The sequence below is a fragment of the Saimiri boliviensis genome, chromosome 1 (assembly GCF_048565385.1).
Source record: "Saimiri boliviensis isolate mSaiBol1 chromosome 1, mSaiBol1.pri, whole genome shotgun sequence".
Taxonomy (NCBI): Eukaryota; Metazoa; Chordata; class Mammalia; order Primates; family Cebidae; genus Saimiri; species Saimiri boliviensis.
In genome coordinates this window covers 168,564,060-168,582,170 of record NC_133449.1, presented here as the reverse complement: position 1 = coordinate 168,582,170, position 18,111 = coordinate 168,564,060, and the positions used below count along the sequence as shown (strand labels likewise).

Below are 18,111 nucleotides of genomic sequence, written 5' to 3'. Positions count from 1 at the left end.
GGATTAGCAAGTTGTAAGTCCAGTCCCCTCTCTGGGGTAGGGGAAAGATAGCTTGAGATAGCTGAAAGAAATGGCTGATGTTTGAGCCTTTTTTAACAGCCAGGAATTTCAGGACCTCATAAGCAGCCTGTCTTCTAGTTGAGGGGCCAGAGAAGACAGTTCTGTGGCCACCAGAGCTCTGTCTCTCACTTCTCATAGCAAAAGGTATTTATGTGCCCAGACCCCCTTGCTGGGTCAGAAACCACAAGATTCTCAAGCCTCTGACAGACCCAGCTAAAGTCTTAAAAGATGTTGGCCCTGACTATGTGAAACTTTTCCAAGGGATTCCATGAAAACACCATTTGGGCACTGAAAGATTCAAATGAATGTCCCAGGATATGTGCTCAGAGATATGTAAGGAAGGGGGAAAGTTAAATAAATTATCCTCAATTTAGAAGATAAACTGAGTTGGGCATAGTGGCTCACACCTGTAATCCCAGCACTTTGGGAGGCCAAGGCGGGCAGATGGCTTGAGTCCAAGAGCTCAAGACCAACCTCAGCTGTGTTTGGTGAAACTCCTGTCTCTACAAAAAAGTTTCTAAAAAATTAGCCAGGTACAGTGGCACATGTCTGTGGTCCCAGCTACTCAGGAGGCTGAGGTAGGAGAATCACTTGAGCCCAGGTCAAGGCTGCAGTGAGCCTTGTTCACAGCACTACACTCCAGCCTGGGTGACAGAGCAAGATCCTGTTTCAAAAAAACAAAAAACAGTGCTCAGCACCAGGCCTGACACATGACAGTAACTCAGGAAGCAGCAGCTCAATAGGGCTACTCCCAGGATTCTGTACAGATGAGATGAGGAGGAAAAGGAACCCAAGATAAGGCCTGAAGGAGAAATACCCCACAGGATACCCTGTGCAGCTTAAGGAGATTGGGAGAGGAGAGGGGGACATTCAACCGTTCAAGAAGTATTTAAAATTTAGTAATGAATATAACATTAAAAAATCCCTGCCTTAAAGGAGCTTATACTCCATTGGAAAGAAAAAGGCAGCCAATGAATAAGTAAACACAGTATGTTGGGCAGGGAAAACAGGTAGAAGAACAGGGACAAAGAGTGCCAGTGGGGGTGCTATATTATATGGGGTGGGGGAGGCAAGAGGTGACTGGAAAGCCCTTCTGACTAGGTGACAGCTGAACAAGACTCAAAAGAAAGTGAGACTGTAGGCTGTGGATGTCTGAGGGAAGGGCATGGCAAGGGCAAAGGCCCTGGAGTTGGATTGTGCCTGGTAAGGAAGGCAGAGCAGAGGGCATGGGGACAAAGTGGCAGGAGTCAGAGAAGTGGCAGCAGCCTGCTCACAAAGGGACTTGCTAATCCCTGCAAGGATTCTGGCTTTCACTCCAGTGAAATGGAAAGCTATTAGGGGGTCTGAGAATAAGAAACAGGAGGGCATGACCAGGAGGAGGGGACCAGTTTTATGGCCATAACTGCAGATGAGAGATGACTTTGGAGCTGTCCCAGTTTCCTCAGACCAGTGGGGATAGATCAGGAGTGACCCTCAGCAACTGGCTTTCCCTGCTTTCCAGAGAGCTTTGTTTTCCCTACCCCTATCCGTCCATAAGCAAAAATTCAGAAAATCTGTGTGGGCTGGGGGACGGCACTAACTTCCTCACTGCTCATCAAGGTGTCGCAAACTATAAAGGTGCGTTACTTTATTTATTCTTCATCACAATCCTATAATCTCCGCTCTAAAGACAATAAAGCAGAAGCTCAGGGAACTGGAGAAACTCTACCTAGATTCCTAAGCCAAGGTGGCTTTTGGTGGCACTAAGCAGTGTCCTTGTTGGGACATTCTGTCATCTGATACCTGGCAAAGAAAGAAGGCACTGGAATTGTCTATGCTGGAAAAGCTTCCCAGGGCAATGAAAAATGCCGGATTGGAGTTTCTGATGAAAGAAAGTATAAAAGGCTCAAACAAGACAGGCAGTAATTCCATACTTAGAGCCAATTAGCCAGGGATGCCAGACTGTTAAATTTCCTTCCTCTTCTATCCTCTGACTAATGAAAGTAGCATGAGGCACCAAGAAGAATGTGCAGGAGAAAAATGCCATTCTATCACTTCCTCCACAATCTCTGATGGTGGAATATAAGAGGCCTCTCATAACATTCTGCTGGTTGGCGAATGGCCCGATGGGCCCAAAAGGTACCCCTGAAGATGCACTCCCTTTTCATTTCTTCACATCACAAAGAACCAGGGTCACTGGGTAGTTCCTTACATACAGGCTTAGAAACCTGGTTCAAAGGCCAATTAGGTTTTTGAGCTCCATGGGGGCACCCCAAAGAACTGTGCTGAAGTAGAACTTATTTCATTTTAAATCAGTATGTTGCCAGATATTACAGTCCTACCCCAGAAGAACATATTATAAAACTCCAGTATCTGGACTCACAGGAGTTAAATAGCAAGGGAAAGGTCTCCAAGGGAAAGTGACAAGGGGACCAGACACTGAACAAGAACTCACAGCCACCCTTTGAAATGGTAATATTTGCATTCATCTAACTCTTATTTACTGCACACACACACACACACACACACACACACACACACATGCTCAGCACTGTTCAAGGTGCAATGGAAGCAGAGGTGAAAGAAGAAAAAAACTTGTTTTTGAGAAGCATACAAGGGAAGGCAGGGCACACTCAAAGAGCTGGGAGGTAAAATAATTTGCTCAGGTTAGTGTTAATGAGATTTGAATCCAGCTTTATTGCACTCCACTTTACTTTTGTCTACCAGGAAACTGCTGTTCTGCTATAACTTTTAGGGTTTTTTTTTGTTTTGTTTTGTTTTTGTATGTTTTGGGAGTGGGGAGTGCAAACAAGGAAGGGAGAAGGCTAAAAATACTTTCCTTTGGTGGGTGCTTGAGAATTTCTGTGGAATCTGTGCTGGATCACAGCAGCAGGGCATAATGTACTTAGCCTGGGATCAGGAGACATTTTGTTGCTGTTGCTGAAAGACAGGGTCTTGCTCTGTTGCCCAAGCTGTAGTGCAGTGGCTCAGTCCTAGCTCACTGTAACCTCAAACTCCTGGACTCAGGTGATCCTCCTGCCTCAGCCTCCTGAGTAGCTAGGACTACAGGCAAGCATCACCACACCTGAATAATTTATTTTTTATTTTTATTTTTTAGAGATGTGTGGTATCTTATTATAATGCCTAGGCTGGTGTTGAACTCCTGGCCTTCAATCCTCCTGTCTCAGCCTCCCAAAGTGCTGGAACTACAGGCATGAGCCACTGCACCTGGCAGGAAACTTACATTCTGGTCAAAATTCTCTGACCCTGGCAAGTCACTAAACCTCTCTGGGCTTGTTTAAATATCTCTAAAAAGAGGGGGTTAACGTAGCAAGGAATGGTAAATGGGTTCATCTTACCCAGCAATTCGAATCTATTCATGGTTCCTGCCTAGAATGCTGGAGTATACTGAAGCCGTATTCATGCTTAGTGGAAGGAGCTGCAATTGCCTACTGATGCTTGCTATGAGGTCAGAGGGTAATGATTAACCCAAATGATCATGATTCAAGGTATTTGAGTGGAAGTCACTTTAATTATTGATGAAATAAAAAAAACCTCTTCTTCTATGACTTTCTAACCAATTCGCAGGACTATCCATAAAATGACAGATCACCTATATTCTAAGACTAGAGATAGTATTTTCACTTTAAACAGTCCTGATACTATGGCATATTTATTAGAATCTATAAATAGTTCTGTTATTTAGAATGTTTCAATGAACAGGAATTCACTTGTCACCACTGAAACTTGCGGTAGTGTTTCCAAAGATCTCCCATCCCATGTGCCTTTTTGCAATGTGACTTACCACTCTCCCAACAAGGAATGAAGTCTATTTTCCTCCCTTTGAATCTAGGCCAGATAGATCTCATGTTGCTTTGACCAAGAGTGTGACAAAAGTGACACTGTGTGACTGCTGAGCCAAGGTTGTGAAAAAGCCTCATAGATCATTGTATTGTGGCTATGTAAGGTTTGAGGAAATTGGGGTGAAAGGTATACAAAATCATTTGTATTATCTTTGCAATGTTTTCCTAGTCTGAAACTGTTTCAAAATTAGAAGGTAAAAGCCCACCTACCCTGAAACTATCATGCTTTGATAGCAGCACTGAGACACCATGCAGAAGGACGAAGACATCCAACCCCAACCCATTTCAATCACCTCAGCTGAAATACCAGACAAGATTTTTTTTTTCTTTTTGGACTTGAGATGATTTCTTGTTATAATGAAACAGAAGTACAAGATTCCATTAGAACTGAAACAGTTGACAAAATATGGTTAAACTTAATCAAATCTTCAAGGACAATAAGATCAAACAAAGCCAGTGAAAGTGGAGAAGCCCAACACTGGTTTGGAATGTACACAAAAATACTAGCATGTCAGGTACCTCCTGACTCCTCCCAGCAGTCTGCCATCATGCTTTCCCTGCTTTCTCTCTTTTGAAGCACTGGCCAAACCAAATGGCTTCTTTCTCTGTACTGCAGGTGTAAGTCAACCCAAGAGTACCCTTTTGAACATAATACAAAACCAAGAGGAAACTTTATGAATCATATGGAATGGTAGAAAGCATACAAACCCAACCCAGCAAACTGCTTATCATTATCTATGTTCCAGCCTCAGTAGATGCCAACAAGGAGCAGAGATGAATCACCTTTTCCTGCCAAGCCCTGTCCAAATTACAGAACCTCTAAGACTGGGGGTGGTTTATGACGTAACAATAGATAACCAAAACATACATCAACCTTCCACCTATAGCAAAAGCCTTAAATTCTGGTCTGGCAAGATCTGGCTGCCAAATGGATCTTTTGGAGCTAATCCTAAGGCTGAGGTCAGTTTCACATTCTTCCTGGCTAAGTGCTTTTGTTTCTAGAGTTGATTTTATACAGCACCACTGCTCTTATTTCAATAAGATTTATCTTCCATATATCTTAAGAATATTAGAAGGCCAGGCGTGGTGGCTCACACCTGTAATCCCAGCACTTTGGGAGGCCAAGGCAGGTGGATCACCTGAGGTCAGGAGTTTGACCAGCCTGGTCAACATAGTGAAACCTCGTCTCTATTAAAAATACAAAAATTAGCTGGGGATGGTGCTGCAAGCCTGTAATCCCAGCTACTCGGGAGGCTGAGGCAGGAGAATCACTTGAACTTTGGAGGCAGAGGTTGCAGTGAACCGAGATCACTCCAGTGCACTCCAGCCTGGGTCACAGAGCGAGACTCCATGTCAAAAAAAAAAAAAAAAAAAAAAAAAAAGAATATACAGGGTTCCCCCACTTTCTGATTTTCTTCTCCCTGCAATGTTTGTTCCCTCAGAATCCCTTTTTTCTGTCTGTTTGGATCACCATCTTTCATCTTGGAGGCGTTCTTTACTCAGATGTCTGGTAAACCTAAACCTCTGTTGCTGGTTAATATCTAAGGCTGAGGTTGTATCACTTGTAGCCTTAAGAGTCTTGACCAGACTGGGCGCGGTGGCTCAAGCCTGTAATCCCAGCACTTTGGGAGGCCGAGGCGGGTGGATCACGAGGTCAAGAGATCGAGACCATCCTGGTCAACATGGTGAAACCCCATCTCTACTAAAAATACAAAAAATTAGCTGGGCATGGTGGCGCGTGCCTGTAATCCCAGCTACTCAGGAGGCTGAGGCAGGAGAATTGCCTAAACCCAGGAGGCGGAGGTTGCGGCGAGCCGAGATCGCGCCATTGCACTCCAGCCTGGGTAACAAGAGCGAAACCCCGTCTCAAAAAAAAAAAAAAAAAGTCTTGACCAAAACAATGAAAGCCTAAACACTAAGAGCAAGGTTGACTGAATTCAGACATTAAAAAGCTAAAATGGACTGGACATAAGGTAGACACTATTGAATCTGAAGCAAGAAGAAAGGCTCTGAAAGAAGTCTACTGGAGGTGTAGTATAGGTAAGGAAAAGCTTCAAGGAAGAAGGGATATTTTCTTTTGATCTCAGAGATGCATACGGTAGACTGTAGCAGAATGGGAATGAGGGGTGGGAAGTAAAGGAAGCAGCATAAACAAAGTTAGGGTATATGGACCAGTATGGCAGATTAGAGGCCTTACCTACATATAGACTACCTAGATGATAATGTCCTGGATTTGAAGCTGATGTAGTTATTGGATGAGACATTTAGTGGTAGTAGAAGAGGGTGGATATATTTTGCATATGAGAGGCATGTGAATTTGTGAAAGCAAAGAGCAAAATGTGGTAGAGTGTCTGCAGAGATGGTCGCCAATTCCTCTCACCCTGTATTCACATGCCATTCCTCCAAGATGAAGCCTATTTTACACAAATATTTATAACAGCCATTATTCATTATTCCTAATAGCCAGAAAGTAGAAATAACCTACATGCCCAACAACCAATGAAAGGATAAATAAAATGTGGCATATCCACAATGAATATTATTTGGCAATAGGAAGGAATGAAGTATTAATACATGCTACAACACAGATGAACCCTGGAAATATCAAGCTAAGTGAAAGAAGCCAGTCACAAAAGACCAAATATTGTATGGTTCCATTTATATAGAATTTCCAGAACAAACAAAATTAGATTAATAATGGGGAAGGACAGAAGGAAATGGGGAGTGATTGCTAAAGGGCTTCTTTTTGGGGTGATGAAAATGTTCTGTATATAGATCAATGGAACAGAACAGAAGCCTCAGAAATAATGTCACACATCTACAACCATCTGATCTTTAACAAACCTGACAAAAACAAGCAATGGGGAAAGGATTCCCTATTTTAAAAATGGTGTTGGGAAAACTGGCTAGCCCTGTGTAGAAAACTGAAACTGGACCTCTTCCTTACACATTATGCAAAAATTAACTCAAGATGGATTAAAGACTTAAACATAGACCTAAAACCATAAAAACCATAGAAGAAAACCTAGGCAATACCATTCAGGACATAGGCATGGGCAAAGACTTCATGACTAAAACACCAAAGCAATGGCAACAAAAGCCAAAACTGACAAATGGGATCTAATTAAACTAAAGAGCTTCTGCATAACAAAAGAAACTATCATCAGACTGAACAGGCAACCTACAGAATGGGAGAAATTTTTTGCAATCTCTCCATCTGACAAAGGGCTAATATTCAGAATCTACAAGGAACTTATACAAATTTACAAGAAAAAAACAAACAACTCCAGCAAAAAGTGGGCGAAAGGGCTGGATATGGTGGCTCACGCCTGTGATCCCAGCACTTTGGAAGGCTGAGGTGGGCGGATCATGAGGTCAGCAGATCGGGACCATCCTGGCCAACATGGTGAAATCCTATCTCTACTAAAATACAAAAAATTAGCTGGGTGTGGTGGTGCGCACCTGTAGTCCCAGCTACTTGGGAGGCTGAGGCAGGAGAATTGCCTGAATCCAGGAGGCGGAGTTTGCAGTGAGCCAAGATTGCGCCACTGCACTCCAGCCTGGTGATAAAGCAAAAAATAAAAATTTAAAAAGTGGGCAAAGAATATGAACAGACACTTCTCAGAAGATATTTATGTGACCAACAAACATGTAAAAAAGGTCATCATTATTGGTCATTAGAGAAACGTAAATCAAAACTACAATGAGATACTATCTCATCCCAGTTAGAATGGTGATCATTAAAAAGTCAGGAAATGGCCAAGTGCGGTAGCTCACGCCTATAAATCCCAGCATGTTGGGAGGCTGAGGTGGGCAGATCAAGAGGTCAGAAGTTCAAGACCAGCCTGACCAACATGGCGAAACCCCATCTCTACTAAAAATACAAAAATCAGCTGGGTATGGTGGTGCGTGCCTCTAATCCAAGCTACTCAGGAGGCTGAGGCAGAAGAATTACTTGAATTCTCCAGGGAGGCAGAGGCTTGAATTCTGCCTGGGAGACAGAGCTTGCAGTGAGCCGAGATCATGCCACTGCACTCCAGCCTGGGCGACAGAGCAAGACTCTGTCTCAAAAAACAAACCAAACAAACAACAACAACAACAAAAAAAAAACAATAAAAAGTCAGAAAACATGCTGGAGAGGATGTGGAGAAACAGGAACACTTTTGCACTGTTGGTGGGAGTGTAAATTAGTTCAACCACTGTGGAAAACAGTGTGGGGATTCCTCAAGGATCTAGAACCAGAAATACCATCTGACCCAGCAATCCCATCACTGGGTATATATCCAAAGGATTATAAATCATTCTACTATAAAGACACATGCACATGTATGTTTATTGCAGCACTATTCACAGTAGCAAAGACTTGGAACCAACCCAAATGCCCATCAATGATAGACTGAATTAAAAAAATGTGGCACATATATACCATGGAATACTACGCAGTCATTAAAAAAGGACGAGTTCATGTCCTTTGCAGGGACAGGGATAAAGCTGGAAACCATCATTCTCAACAAACTACCACAGGAACAGAAAACTAAACATTGCATGTTCTCACTCGTAAGTGGGAGTTGAACAATGTAAACACATGGATACAGGAAGCAGAACATGGGGTTTGGGGGCTAGGGGAGGAATAGCATTAGGAGAAATACCTAATGTAGATGACAGGTTGATGGGTGCAACAAACCACCATGGCACGTATATACCTATGTAACAAACCTGCATGTTCTGTACATGTATCTCAGTACTTAAAGTATAATAAAAAAAAAAAGTTCTAGAATTATGATAGTGGTGATGGCTGAAAAACTGTTGATATACTGAAAACCATTGGATTGTACAACTTTAAATGGGTGAATTGTACAGTACATGAATTATATTTCAATAAAACTTTTACCAAAAAAAGAAGGGGAGGAGGGAGGTAGTATCTTTTCCCCCTCCTATTGAAAGTAGCTGGCCTTGAAACTTGTTTTGAACACTGGAATAAGGGGTAAGTGATGCTGTGCCAGTTCTGGACCTAGCCCAAAATCCTGGCAGCTTCCATTTTCACTCTGTTGGAAGCTAGTTGTTATGTAAAGCAGCTCAGGCTAGACCACCCAATGATGAGAGACTGTGTGCTGAGAGAGGCCTCATGGAGGCAAACCAAGACCCCCTCATCATGTGAGTAAGGTCATCTTGGATAGTCTACACCCAACCAGGCTGACAGCTGAATTAAGTAACATGAGTGACCCCAGGAGAGATCACATGAGCAAGAAGACCCTCCCAGCCAACTCAGAGAATCATGAGAAATAATAAATCATTGTTGTTTTAAGCCAGTGAGTTGGGAGTGATATGCTGCACAACAGGTAACTTAGACACAACCTTTCTGAGCCTCAGATTCCACTTCCATAATGTGGGACTGATAGTATGCAGTTGTTGCGAAGATTACATAAAGCTAACACCAAGCATGGTGCTCAAGAAATACTAGTTGTTATTCTTAAAAACCACCAGGAGATCCTTGACATAATCTGCAGTTATGCTCTTCTGGGAGGCCTTATTCCCACAAGCACTTGCTGCTTCCAATCACATGGCTTCCAAAAGGTTGGCCTTTTACAAAAACAAAAGGTGGGCTTTTTTTTTTTCTTTTTGCTATAATCTCTGACACACGACACATGAATTCTGAATCATAAACAGATGACCAAGGAAGGTTCTGTTTAGGTTAGCCATCTACCCACCCTACCCATCCATTCATCACACCTTTCTTTTTGGAGATGGAGTCTTGCTCTGTCACCCAGGCTGGAGTGCAGTGGAGCAATCTGGGCTCACTGCAACCTCTGCCTCCTGGGTTCAAGTAATTCTCCTGCCTCAGCCTCCTGAGTAGCTGGGACTACAGGTGCACACCACCACACCTGGCTAAGTTTTTGTATTTTAGTAGAGATAAGGTTTCACTGTGTTGCCCAGACTGGTCTCAAACTCCTAAGCTCAGGCAATCAGCCCACCTAGGCCTCCCAAAGTGCTGGGATTACAGGAGTGAGCCACTATGCCCAGCCCCATCACCCCTTTCTTAAGCCCTAACTAATTACCAGACACAAATTAAGGATAAAGGAGATCCTCCCTCCTTTGAAAAAGAAACCATTTCTACCTATGTAGTCATTAAAAGAATATACTACACACATGAACTTGAGTGGAGAGAGAATATCTATAGTAGTAGATAAATCTAAAATCATCCAGCTGGAAAGAAAAAGCTGAAATTTCCATATAGAGCTCAGATACACAGCATGAGAACACATAATTCTGACTGGGAATTCCACAAGCAATACCAGAGCAAGGAATGAAATGGGTCCCCTAAAGGGTTCATCCCTCAGTGAGCCTACATCCTTCCAAGAGTTCCATTCACAGAACATGGACCCCAGATGACAAAACTTAACCATTTAGCACTACCTGCTATGTTTAGGTACACAATGGATCTGGGCAGTTAACAATTCACAAGCTAATGACAGAGAAAGAAATTCCTAGGTATATCTGTAGGAAAGGATATTAAACAGCTTTCAACTGCATTTGTGAAATCAATTGTGATTGGTAACACTGAATGAACTAAAGAGCCATTTAACCCTAAAAAGAATTAAGAAATTATTTTACATCCAAAAGGCTGACATCAATACTTAAATTACATGAAAGGTAAGACAGATGACCAAATCTGTATTTTCTGCACGAACAGTGGACAAAGTCCACTGAACCTAGGAAGCACTTATGCTAAACAAACTCAATAAAGTTCTGAACTCTTCAAATGCTAGTTAGAGAGTCAGTATACACAATATTGGCCTAGAAATGAACAGGAAGCATGAGGGCTATAGGTGAAAGACCTAACACCAGGCAGGCATTGGGCTGAGTCTACCAGATAACTCAAATGCTGGGCTGTTTTTCCATTGACATAAAATGTATAGCAAAGTACACAAGTCATAACTATCTTGAAGAATGTTTATATCAAGATTAAGATATAGAATATTCCTGACACTCCAGAAGGTTCCTTTGTTCCCATCCCAATGAATAACTAGTCCTACCCTAGTTTCCCAACTCCACAGCCAGGAGTAACCATTATTTTGATCTCTGGCATTATAGATACTTTTTGTCTGTTTTTGAATTTCACATAAATGGAATCATACCATATGTAGTCTTTTCTGCTTTCTTCCATTCGTCACAGGGTTACCTTATTTTGAAGCAGAAAGCCCAGAAGCTGAGGTTTATTTTCAGAAAAATCTTCCTCTGATGTCACTGGCCTGACATTACTCAGTTTATCAACTACTCTGATTACACTGGTTATTACTTTCTGCCTTCTTCTTCCAAGCATGCATTATAAAAACTGTTACAACAGAATACAATCTTGGATTGCAAAAGTTTCCTTCCAGATAAACTAAATTCTTTAAGGGTATTCAAATATTCTATTCAAGATTAACAAAGTATAAGCTTTGACACTATAAAAGTGTAATCTTTTCTGCCAGGCGTGGTAGCTCACGTCTGTAATCCCAGCACTTTGGGAGGCTTAGGCAGGTGGATCATGAGACCATCTTGGCCAACATGGTGAAGCCTCGTCTCAATAAAAATACAAAAAAAATTAGCTGCGCATGGTGGCGAACACCTGTAGTCCCAGCTACTCTGGAGGTTGAGGCAGGAGAATTGCTTGAACCTACTGCACTACAGCCTGGGAGAGAGTGTGAGACTCTGTCTCAAAAAAAAAAAAAAAAAAAAAAAAAAAAAAAAAAAGTCTAATCTTTTCCATGAATGCAAAATTCTTATTCTAGAGAATCTTCAAGTCATAGAATAAAATTAACCATCAATTCTGTTATTACTTTGATTAGTAAAGAATTAAATGATAGAAAAATCTCTCAGAGGAAGCCTAAGGCAGTAAATTCAAATGAATGTGAGTCAGCTCAGAAAAGGCAGGAGAGGCACAACACTTAGAGCAATAAATTATAGGTACAGATTTTGAGGCCAAACTATCAGGGTTCTAATCTGGAAAGTGCTCCTTTTAGCTGGATGACCTTGGGGAAGTCACTACTCTAACTCTGTACCTCTATAACATCGCTGTAAAATGGGAATAACTTCATAGGATTGTTGCAAGGATTAAATGTTAATGTATATAAAGCTCTTAAGAGACCATGTGACACAAAATAAACACTTTTTTTTTTGAGATGGAGTCTTGCTCAGTTGCCCAGGCTGGAGTGCAGTGGTGCGATCTTGGCTCACTGCAACCTCTGCCTCCCAGGTTCAAGCCATTCTCCTCCCTCAGCCTCCCAAGTAGCTGGGACTACAGACACGTAAAACCAAGCCTGGCTAATTTTCGTACTTTTAGTAGAGATGGGGTTTCACCATGTTGGCCAGGCTGGTCTGAACTCCTGACCTCAAGTGATCCACCCACCTTGGCCTCCCAAAGGTGGGATTACAGGCGTGAGCCACCATGCCTGGCCATAATAAGCACTTTTTAAGAATTAGCTATTTTTAAAAGCTGAAAGAGGTATTAAGAAAGCAGCTATTCTGCCAACCAAAGGGCTATAAAATAGTGACCAAGACATCTGGCACAGTGCTTCTCAAGATACTTTATTTTTAATTCTTCACAGACTGATACTTTCCATAAAATGCAAGATTACATGCTTGGATGTCACAGCAATACCAAATTGTTCTAAAAGTTTCTAAATGTTTACTCTCACTTTGTGCGCTTATTGTATAGTCCATAACTGTTCACTGTTCATTGGCAGGCATTTGTCTGCAGACTGAACTTTGAGTAGCACTGTTCCAGTATCCAAGAAGGACTCAAGAGCCTCTTGAAAACTCAAATCGTAGGTTAAATAGAATTAAGAAAACATTTAGTTAAAAAAACAAAACAAAACAAAACCCAGTAGCAGGGGCAAGAAGATGACTTGAGGGTCAACAAGCAGACAGATAAAATAAAGTCAAGAGGTTAATTACTAAACCTAAAATACAAAGTTGGCTGCAGAGCAAAGACCCAACTGGTAACTCCCTCCCCATCCCCTAGTGCTCTAGAGAGTGGCCCTCAGGAAACACACTGGCCAGGTTATCAGCCCCAGAGGGGACAAGAGGTGTGAATGTAGTAGGCAGAGCTGACTTGGGCCTCTTCTCAGGAGTAAAAAGCCACCTTAAGCCATTATCAAGCTTTGGGGACATCAAGTACAAGTTGCAAAGGCTGGAAAGAGTTTCTTCTCTGCCAAAGAAAACATGCAAACATTTCCTTTGGTGACATGGGACTGCACACATGCACACCAACATATTCACAGACACACACCTGTGGTTTTAGGAGGCTCCTGAGGTCCGCCCTGCCAGCCGTACTGTGGGTATCCTTGGTAGGGGTACCCTTGAGGAGGTGGGTAGGGTCCCCCCATAGGTCCTGGACCCATTGGTTGTGGTGGATAAGGTGGGTATGGGGCCGTTGGACCAGGGCCCGGATATGGCGGAGGGTTCTCTGGGTTCATCGGGGACCTGTAAAGTATACCTAAGAGACAAAAAGAATGAAAATCATTTGCATCAGGAATCATCAGGAATAAAATTCTAACCCATAAGATCATTTACAAAATACCTTAAAGGTGTATCAAGCCTTGTGCAGATCTCTAGCTCTGCCCATTTTGTTTCCTTCTCACCATCACTACAATTGACAATTATCTTATATATTTATTTGCCTTTTGCCCATTTGCCCCACTAGACTGTAGGCTGTGACAGCAGAAATCAAGTAAGTTTTGGATCACTACCATGTCTCTAGAGCATTGCACAGTGCCTGGCACAAGGCAGTCCCCTAAATAAATGTGTTAAAGGAGTAACAAGATACTTTTTTAAAATCCTCTGAAACGTTCATAAATGTGATTGGATGGCTTTAAGAAACTGTTCTAACAGCACTATGAGCCATATCAGTGGAAGCTGATCCACTACTAGAAACTCTCCAATCAACAGGGTTGAGCCACAGTGGCGTCTTCTAACAAGCAGCACTGCCAGCAATGACCAACCAAAGTTTGTAACCACTACCATTGCTCTAGGGATTGGGATGATCTGGTTGTTCTCCCTAGACCTGGTGCTCTGGGCAGTTGGACAGTGCTGTCTTTAGAGAATGCCAACCGTCTCCTCTGCCTATCCAGGTCCCTGAGACTCTGGAGGGTTCACCAGGAGCCTTTATTTGTGTTTACAGGACCCTGTCCTTGGTGGTTTGCTTCTGTGAGGGAAGCCACGCTTCCCAGCCCTCAAGCCTGTCAATCATTCTCTTGATTGGGCTTGAAGTTTCCAGGACCAGCATCTTGTTTCTGTTATCTCTTTAACCTCCACAGTGCCTGGCACAGTGACTTTCAGATTTAAAACAAACAATTACTGGGGAATGCAAAGTATATACTCTACGGATGACTCACTTAAACATGGTATCATCTGTCATACTGCTGCCTTGCACTGTTACCCATATCTTATATCGATAGTTAACTTTTCACCTATTTGAGTGTTTTCTATCCGCAACCAAATAGTAGGGAAGAGTTTCAGATTTAAAATGCAATAATATCACTATTAACTCTTTTCCATAACATGTAACAAATAAATTCCTAAGTGACTTTTATTATATAAAGGATGGAATAGTCATAAATAGTCTAGGTTTGCTAGAAAATCTGGGCTACAGTAGTGGTGGTTTTGCTGGTTGCCAACACAACACCCATATTCTCCCCTCCTAACAGTAGTCAGGTTTCCAGGTAGGTGTCCACTCATTCTTCCTGTAATTCATGTGCTTCAGAGAAAGCTCATCCCATCCAGCTGCAGGGTGAATCTAGTCTATCTAAGCCAGTAGGAGTCATTCTCTCCCCTTTTACATCATAATTGATTCAAGAAATTCATGACTTAACCCAGATGCAAATGACACTCCCTGGCCACTGGGACTGGTTCTGAAGTGGTTCAATAAGTAAAAAGCTCAGACTCTAACACACTCCCACCCAACCTTCCCTTCCCCTGTACACAGGCACACACAAAGTCTAGGAAAGATATAGCCTACAAAGTTGCTGACAGCCAATCTGCAGCCCTGAGGAGGAGCCAGCTTTAAGATTAAGTGGGCCACTCAGAAAGGTAGAGCAGAAAAGAAAGAAATGGGATTCCAGATGACTTTTTAACAGTTCATAAATCAAAGACTGAAGCCAGGTCTACCTGGCTTCTACCTGGAAATTCTACCGCTACAGAATTTCCAGTCCTGGAAACCAATGGTAAGGTAAGGTAATGAACACTTCTGGGTGACATTCACAAACATACATTTATTAAGTGCTTTCTTGACGCTGGGCTAAGTAGTGGGATATAGAGATCAATATGCCTCAAACCCTACCTTTGGGCAACTGGTTGAAACAAACATAAAGACAATAATTTTTAGAAAAGGTAGTAAACAGACTGATGGGTAGGAGTAGGGGCTTAAACCTAGTAGAAGGAGATGCTGGTGGAGAGAGTGTCATTTGAAGGAGTTGACTATAAATTGAAATTCTATGTCAGGCGTCCCCAAACTACAGCCCTGGCCGCACGCGGCTCCCTGAGGCCATTTATCCGGCCCCCCGCCGCACTTCAGGAAGGGGCACCTCTTTCATTGGTGGTCAGTTAGAGGAGCACAGTATGTGGCAGCCCTCCAACGGTCTGAGGGACAGTGAACTGGCCCCCTGTGTAAAAAGTTTGGGGACGCCTGCTCTATGTTATGGGATCAAATGGTTTGAGGGTCTTTAATTCAATCACGTCTGTATTCTGTCTCCTATTTTTGACACCATCTTATTTTTCCAGGGCCTGAAAGGGACTCAGGAAAAAGGTAGAATTCTTTCCCTTCTCTGCTCTCTGGTCTACAATTGGCAACACATCCTGACCTAGGAACTCTAATGCAAATGTTCATGGTGATTAACACTAAAATTATCATATGAATTTGGACAAAAGCAAATGCATTTTGTTTCCTCTCTCCTACAAGGAAGGCTGCAGAAAGCCTAATGAACTCTGGTTAACACAGAAATCAGTCTTGTTAATCCCCATATGGCCATGCCATTATTTACTTTTAAATCAGATGTACAATACGGTTATCGTAACTACTTCTGTCCTGAAATTCAGTGTGTGTAACGTAACTTTATTAAAACTGAAATTTAACTTGATCAGTCCAACATGACTGATCATTCTCCCTCTAGCAAAGTCTAGACATGTATTTTTTTTTCAAAGTGTAAATTCATATTTTGTAGGAAATGTAGTTTACAAAACAGTATCAATTGCTACCCTCCAATCCAGATGACCCACTTTCCCCCAAAGGGGGATGTTTAGGTCCTATTCCACTGGACAAGGGTAAAACGATTCAGCAGTCTTCCAGGTTAACAGTATATTCTTCTCCCAAGGCTGGGGCCGTCAAGGCACAGTCTGCATGAGGCTCACCCTGTCTAGCACTAGGATGGGGCTTCTTGCTCTGTAGGTAGGAATTGGGGTGGGTGGAGCAGGGCTCAGGGAAAGGTCTGGACCCAGAGTCTTCTGCTTGCAGGAGGGTGCTTAGAAAACTCTGCCTTGGGCTGGGGAATCCCCTCTCTCCCACCTTCGGAGAAAAGGGTTGGGAGGGTTAAGAGGAGCCCTGCTGCCTGGAGGGCTCAGGTCTGAGCAGCAGGGAGCACTGAGCACCCACTCCAGCAGACCTCTTAGGAATTTACTGCCTGAAGACAAATTATAGGCATTGGTGGGAGGTGAGAGTTACAGTCTAGGGCAACAGTCTGAGAGAGGACTCCTTGGGGTCAGAGGTTGTGCAGAAGCACCTTTCCTACCTCCCGCCTCATGAGATAAGGTTACCAGGATTCCATTAGCATGGTGAGTTTCTCTGAGCTCATGAGTTAGGGATTATAGTAGAGCCACCAAGGTAAAAGTCACGAATGGAATGAATGTGTGTTAACTGACAGTGGTCTGGTCAGAGGTCAGGGGACACTAGATCCTTGTCAAGAAAACTAATAAATTAATAGGTGAGATGCAAGAAGCAGGCCCATGGTAGCTCACACATACATGGCTCAGGACATGACAAAGCCTTTGCCCTGATAGGAATCCGACAGGCTGCTGTAGGACAGGGCATCACAGACAGGGTTGATCTTGTCCAGATAGTCTTCCTCCTCCTCCCCGTTCTCTAGATCCAGGGAAACGGCTTCCACAGGAGGTGGCCCTGGAGGCACCAGGATGAGGGACCCCAGGCTTGTGGCCCCAGAGTGCAAGGGTCCTGACCACTCTTCCAAGGTGGGCAATTCATGGTACTGAGGCACTTCCTGCTCTGTGCATGAGACACCAGTGTCAAAGTAAGGGGTCTTGAGTGGGCTGTGCTCCAAGGACCCCAGAGTGAAGAGCTAGGAGTGTATCTCCTACTCTTCCAGCTCCGCTTTTGGGGTTGGTGAGTTGTAGAAGGGAGGTCCCTCCAGGCTGTGGGGTAGGAGGTAGGTCAAGTGGAGGCTAAGATCTGAGCATCCCTGACTCCAGGGTTATGCCATGCTGTTTTCTCTGCCTGGTTCTCCCTTTCCCCCACCCCCTGGATCTATATTTCTTTGAAGACACTGTTCATCTAAAAACAATGGGCAGTGAGGAGAAAAAAGAACAGAGTATAGAGCTACTACAGCTTCAGACCTCAATGTTTCATGACTTTTCTTGATCCATCTGTTTGCATCTATTCCTCATTATTTTGTGTAGTTCTCTCCCTGAGAACCTCAAGCTCTCTTCCAATTGTACACATCTTTACCACTTACCCCTCATCATGTTTCCCTCTCATTTTTGGTATGCATCTTTCTCCATCTGCCTAAGGAAAAATCTCATGAGTTATTCACAGAGGCATTTATACAAAGCATAAACCACAAAGGTGTTCCAGCTACCATGACCTCTTTCCACACATACACTCTTTCCCTTTGTTCCCAATATAGACAGTCATCTCGGAGGAATAAAGATCTGGATCTATTTTCAGTTTCCTCTAAACAAGAAAAAAATCCCAGTGAGAGAATAGCAAAAGTCACAGAAAGAGCATCTGTGTTGGATCAGAGATCCTAGAGCTAGCATTTGAAAAACAGGACTTCATCCAGTGGGAATCCATTGTTCCCAAGCTGGTAAGAAGCAAAGCAAAGCAAAAAAGATTACCTAACACTGACACAGTATAGTACAAACCACTTTACATAACTGAAACACAAAAGAGCTTTAAATTTAAGGTATGATACTGAACTTTGTAACATGACTGTTTTCCCTT

General features: G+C 42.9%; 1 protein-coding gene across 1 annotated transcript in view; it reads right to left on the bottom strand.

The window, feature by feature from the left end:
• CYSTM1 (cysteine rich transmembrane module containing 1) overlaps positions 1–18,111 on the bottom strand; it is a 66,278-nt gene that overhangs the window by 31,867 nt on the left and 16,300 nt on the right. The window contains exon 2 of the mRNA XM_003933907.4: positions 13,174–13,380. Within this exon, the coding sequence (XP_003933956.1) occupies positions 13,174–13,360 (187 nt within the window). The 5' untranslated portion in view covers positions 13,361–13,380. The remainder of the gene's footprint in view (positions 1–13,173; positions 13,381–18,111) is intronic.